Source organism: Ceratina calcarata, unplaced genomic scaffold (assembly GCF_001652005.2).
Source record: "Ceratina calcarata isolate Rehan_Ccalc_2016 unplaced genomic scaffold, ASM165200v1 scaffold569.2, whole genome shotgun sequence".
NCBI classification, from domain to species: Eukaryota; Metazoa; Arthropoda; class Insecta; order Hymenoptera; family Apidae; genus Ceratina; species Ceratina calcarata.
In genome coordinates this window covers 872,002-878,248 of record NW_017176894.1, presented here as the reverse complement: position 1 = coordinate 878,248, position 6,247 = coordinate 872,002, and the positions used below count along the sequence as shown (strand labels likewise).

General features: G+C 48.5%; 1 protein-coding gene and 1 non-coding gene across 2 annotated transcripts in view; both read right to left on the bottom strand.

The window, feature by feature from the left end:
- The window catches only part of LOC108629524 (uncharacterized), a 35,040-nt gene extending 30,235 nt beyond the window's left edge, over positions 1–4,805 (bottom strand). The window contains exon 1 of the mRNA XM_018032269.2: positions 4,396–4,805. Coding sequence (XP_017887758.1) covers positions 4,396–4,462 — 67 coding nt within the window. The 5' untranslated portion in view covers positions 4,463–4,805. The remainder of the gene's footprint in view (positions 1–4,395) is intronic.
- A 666-nt stretch (positions 4,806–5,471) lies between these two features.
- TRNAF-GAA (transfer RNA phenylalanine (anticodon GAA)) lies at positions 5,472–5,544 on the bottom strand. The gene has a single exon. It is a non-coding gene; the product is annotated as a tRNA-Phe (tRNA).
- Positions 5,545–6,247: the final 703 nt, after the last annotated feature.

The window sequence follows — 6,247 nt, the reverse complement described above, 5'->3', positions numbered from 1 at the left end:
ACCTCGTTCGTCTACTACGGACGTACCATTTGAAATTTCATACCCGAGCGTGTTTGCGTGTTCGACGTAGAGCCTTGCCAATTTCCCTGCCACTTTCGTACGAAACAAAACGTGTTTACGCGCAAAAGTTTCTGTTTATCGCGAGCTCTCTACGCGCCACGGTGTCAGATCAAATGTGCCGCCGCGTTTCGAAACTTTAGGGACTAGATGCACTTTAAATGATTAAAACGCTGTACAATTCCTACATACGCGGTTCGAGACGCAACTTCGAACACCGGGGGCCTCGGATTCGGGAACGTGCCGCAATAATTTCGCGGTGTCTAATCGCGCGTTAACGAGAAACGTCTACCGTGTACACTTATTGACAAAGAGTAAACACGGATCGAGTACGAAACGATGAATCGTTTCTTTCGTGGCGTTTGCGCCGTAAACGAGGATTCCGTTGAAAAATGTGAGATCGACGGAAATGTAAAATCTGGCGGTGCTCGGACGGGGAGGAGGCAGCAGCGCATAAAGCACGTATATCTGATCACGGAGTAACGAAACTGGGGAAAAATACGAGTTCCTCTCTCTATTCGGGCGTACACTAGCCGAGATAAATGCGACCCGTTCGACGCCTGATCCATTCTTTATGAGCCTTTGTTCCGTTGCACCGTGAATGAAACTCGGAAACACCGGCCGTCCTTATAAAGCGTATTTAGTACCAGCGACATCGACTTCTACTACGCGCTTTATTACCCCCGACGGCGGCGCGGGCGGCGACGTCGCTCTCAGAACTTTTTCATCGACGGCCAAGAGATACGTGTCGAGAACATTGATACGACTAAAGCTGATAAGCGTCCGAGTCGCGTGCTACGATGGAAAATTGTGATAATAAAACGAGAACGCAAAATCGTGAACGCATCGGTTGAAACGAATAAATTCCACTGGCAGAACTGATGCCGCACACATTACAAATTTGTTCGCCTCCGGCGTATCCGAGACTATTTTATATTTTACACAGTTAAGTAAATATTTTTCAACGTTAAACATCGCTCTTCTTTGACATGCACCATGATTTCTCTGTTCTTATCGGGAAACATTAATTCATGCGAACGACTTCAAAATCGTCGTATCGATTGCACGTAGGACAAAATACTTTGACCGATTCTCCTCGTTTCGGAGATAAAACTGACGACGCAGATGCGCGTATGACTCTGCGATGAAAAAATTGCTACCGAGACGACCGTGACGAGAGATCCTGCGATCATTTCTTTTCCGTCTTTGCCCATTTTTCTGTGGACGCGGTCAGGCCGTTTTTACGCGGTTCCTATCGACGATATTTTCCCCGGGTTTCTTTCGGAACGAAAACGAGTACCGGCCGAAAGATAAATCGCCAGCCGGTCCATTGGGTCCTCGGCCCATTAAATTACCCTTGTACACCGCGCCATTTATCCCGTTTGAGTCGAAAACTGCGTGGTTCGCAGTAACGCTCGGATCGGTCCGAACCACGTCCCACGATACGAGCGACCGTTTCAATTTAAGAGAAGAACCCGACGACCAGAGAAACGTTATTGACTCGCGAACAGTACCACAGGACTAGGTACAAAGTTTTCCGACTCGTGCCGTTCGTCCGACTCGCCTGTTATGAGTCCGAACGAGACTGAAACCGAACCATTGATCAAACGAACCTCGAGCAGCTGATCTGATTCATCGCTACTCGAGCAACGGAAAGAAGTGCATCGTCAGATCTCTCTTTTATTTTGAAATATCGTCTTTCCAGAATGACCGCAGCCTTGCGGCGTCGGTCCGACCATACGCACGGTTGTACCACTGAACGAGGCGGACGAAGCCCGAGGCTTTGCGCGGAGCTCACGTCCAACGTTTCGCCATCGGGACGAAGGAAATGGTGAATGCGAGACGGGGAAGAGAAGATCCTTCGAGTCTCCTTTCAATTTCACTCACACACGCGCGTCCCCCAGGCTTCGAGTTCTCAGAGATAACGAGAAATTTTTGGAAACTCGATCGCTAGGAACCACGTTCGACTAGGACGGCAAGGAGTGGCGAGAATAATTTGAGAAACAGTAGGATTTATTTATACTCGATCAGATTCGCGAGGCCGTGAAATCCCGAGACTGCTGGCCATTCGCGTGGGCGGCAGTCGAAGATGATCAAGAAGAAATTTTAATCACTGCCCCACCGGCGTGACTTTACTCGGCAAGAATCTCCTGACGCATTGCGCAACACCGAACACGACGCTATAGAAAATTATGATTCGAACAACGCACAGAACAGGATAAATTTCCTCGACGCATTTTTCAGCTTTAGAAACTTTTCCGATGCCGCGACGATAATTTCATATTTTCTACGGTCACGATCCGTGAACGATGAACGACGCTTCGTTTACTGGCCAGGCTATGACCTTTGATAAACGGAATTCTATGGAATGGAAAGGAAGTTAGAGGAGAGCAACGGAAAGGACAATGAGCGGGGATAAGGGTCGAGCGAGGTTGTCTGCCGAGGACCACGGTATGTACGCTACGGATTAATAGCGATCATTGAGACGAGCTTTTCGTCGACACCAAAACCTTTCCCGCGAGAATTCTTTTCTGTGCGAGAACCAAGAGTTTTATATCGAGCTGACCGAGGAACGAACTACATCGGAATGCAGGGCAAAATGCTCACTTTTCAAATGGACATCATGAACGTCTCGTTCCGCGGTCCACGCGTAAATGTCTAGCTACACAGACGTGACGGCACCGCAACAGCACCATACCGCAGTGGGAATGTAATGGGAACGTAGGTCTCCATAGGTCGGAGGACGTAATTTTTAGTGCCGTAGTCTTTAGGACAGTAGTAGGACGTGGACCCTAAACAGCAGGCAGTCCCCGCCTACCGATTCGGTGTCAAACGTGGACCCCTGAGCTCCCTGCTTTTACACGTTTTTTCCTATACCCTGTCCTAAAGACTACGGCACTGAAAATTACATCCTCCGACTTACGGAGATCTACGTTCCCATTACGTTCCCACTGTGATACGGTGCTATTGCGGTGCAGTCATGTCTGTGTAGTACCTTATGGAGTGGTAAAAACCGTGGGAGAACGAGACGCATCGCGGCTCGATCATTGTCAAACGATGCTTCGCTCCTAGCTAATTGTTTCAGGGGACGATCGGCAAACTTTCGGTTCAGGAGAATTTATCTCGTCGCTAAACCTGTTACTTCTCAACGATACCCGTTTGAAAATTCCTCGAGAAGCGGCGGCCCGTCTACGAGCAAACGCCGACAACGATGCTCGACGAGACTTCGGACCGGGCAAACAAACCGGGGAAGAATACGAGAAAAAAGAAAGGGGGAAGAGAAAGGAAGGTTATCGTTGAAATTGTGCCGGCATTACTTCAGCTCCAAAAATTTCCCTCGAAATTACTCGGGCTCTTTTTCCTGCCCTCGCCGCGCCGCTCGAGAAGACGGAAACAAACGTTTCCGCGGCGGAGAGGCGTCGACGCTTCTTAAAGGCAGAGAGAAGACCCGGCGAGACAGGGACGAGAAGGGTGTTCCACCCTGCTCGTTAGCTGTTACGAGTCACTGCTTTCCACGAGATTCACCCCCCGTTCAAAGTACCAGACGCCCGAAAACCCTCCGTGGGAAATTTCAACTCGCGGGAGACGAAACGTATACGCCTCAGACGGGATAACCGATAAAACATCCGTGTTTGAGGGTAGAGAAGTTTTGCGAGAAACAATTCCAGGCGAACCGTGCGTTAAACTTCTTGACCGTGTAAATTACTGCTATCCGATCGAACGCTTCGTCTGCTTTTGCGACGAACGGGACGGGAAGTTGTAGCGTTTGGAACTCGAAATGAAACTGGGCAAACTTGGTTCAATCACGACCTGATCGTTACTCAAACTGTTCGTCCAATTAACGTATCGAAGCGTTAAAAGCTCGGAAAGCATGGAATATTCATTTCGAAGCATCGTCTCTTCCATCGCGATTAAAAGCCCTCGACGCCAAGGCTGAGAAAAACGAAGTTGAAGCAACGCTGGCCTTGAGCGGTGCAATGGTTCTTCCGATCTTCCGTCCGGCCGTAAACAAACTTCCGAAGGAATTTCGGGTCGCGACTCGTATCGTACAAACGAACCGTCTCATCTACGAAGCGCGCGTTCCATTCAGATTCACCGACAATTATCCGTGGGCAAGAACGATCTCGTATCGATCGTACAGTAAAAGTAACGTCGTAAACGTTATCTTTGCGAGAATAACCCTTGCCAAAGAGAGATGTTTGCGAACATCGCAGGGTGCAACGTAATTCTGGATGACAATCGCATAACACGTAAATGAGAATATTGATTTTTATTAACGGGACAACGGCCGTCATTACGACCCGTTCAATTAATAAACGTACACACGGTCGGGCTTACCAGCACGGGAACCAGTGGCGTGACATTGGAGACAGACGACGAGGACCAGCAACGATGAAGTTCTCATTTTCTCACTGTTTCGTGCTCCAAGTCCAGCCGTCGAACCGCCGAGATCGATTCGTGAACGGAGACGCACGTGCGACCGGTGGCACGATCGCGGTCGCTCAAGGGTTTCTGACGTTGTCTGTTCGCGCACCGACGGACGCCTATCACGTGGACATCAGCGTGCCTAGACGGAACGCGGAATCGTTTGATCGTGTCGCGTACGACTTATCTAAGTCCCATGACAATAGGCCGCGTATCGAGGGTCAAAAGAATTCAACCGAACCTCGCTCGCGCCGGCAAAACGACGGGCAACATCCTCCTAGTCCCGAACACTGAAACCGACTAACCGCGGGCGGCGAACGCGACGCGGCGTCGCGACGCCGCGAGGACTGCGCAAGTGCCCCACCACGACCAGCCATGGCGGGCATCTCTGTGCGATTTTTTTTTTTGTCCGATTCAAAAGTGCATTTCCCTGTTCCTCGCGCGAACCAGATTTCAGCGAGACGAACCGTGACTCGTTACACGAAAATTCTGACGTCTTACTCGCTCTCCCGTCCCGTGTTACACGCGGCGCGAAGTAAATTATGCGCGCGTGTTTTCAACGCGCGCAACAGGCGAACGCTGATGTTCATGCTCCCGTGCTATTTGGAAATGTAACTTCGCGAATCACGATATTAACAACGGTGCGACGTGATTTGCCGATCAATTCCACCTGATCGAAGCTGATTTTACGAACGAGACGAACTCGGAGCGATGTAAAAGGATCGTGAAAAAAATAAAAAGACAACTACGATTCAACTTTATTTCAGCGAAATGGTTTGCGACGAATCCAAATCCGAATGATAAACCGGGTCGATAGAACGAAGGTCGAATAAACGCATTTGGTTGTTCCGTTCAACGGAGTGGCCATCGTCAGTTTCAAAGATCGTATGCCAGCGTACGAAGTGAATGTTAAAAAAAAACCTTTTATAAAACGATAATTTGAAACGCGAATGAATCAAAGATTTTGTGGGAAAATAAAAAATGAACTTTGCCGAAACCCGGGATCGAACCGGGGACATTTAGATCTTCAGTCTAACGCTCTCCCAGCTGAGCTATTTCGGCTCTGTGGCATCACCGATTTCATAAAAAGACACGAAATTGATCTGTTGCCAATCACGAAATTAATTCCTTGGTCACTGTTTTGAATCGACGTAATGTAATCTTAAAACTCTACGCAATAAGATCCTCCCGAATCTCGGAAAACCAAGACGATAGCCGGTTCAAGATTCGTAATTATTTTCTGTAACATCACCTATTTCTATCGCACTGTTTCATGTATCCTACTTGGCAGTCTTCGCACGGTACACGAGTCTATCATTTCCCAGAGCAAGTCTTAAGGTCATTGGGAGGGAAAGAGTCGGCGAGACTCATGGCCACACGACAAAATCACGCGGCAGTTAAAGATGTAGAGATGCTACGCACGAAACGTGCTTATTCGACGAAACGCTCCATGAATTCGAGAAATGTGCGAAATAAATTCCTCATTGTTCCTCGAACGAGGAGGAGATAGCGAATAATTTACGCGATACTTAATCGCGCTCTTCTTCTCTTCCAAATTGTATCAGCCGTGCTTCGACCGTAGCCTCTTCTCTCGATTCCTTCCCGGTTGGAAACGCGTATAGACCGGTGATCCGAAGATCACGAAGGGTCTTTTCGAATATTCTTATACTTTGCCATAAAACGCTTGTTCTCAGTGTCGTTCTCATTAATATGAAATAAATCGCGATTACAAAGAGCCTCAACCTGAGTCGATATGTAAATAAAG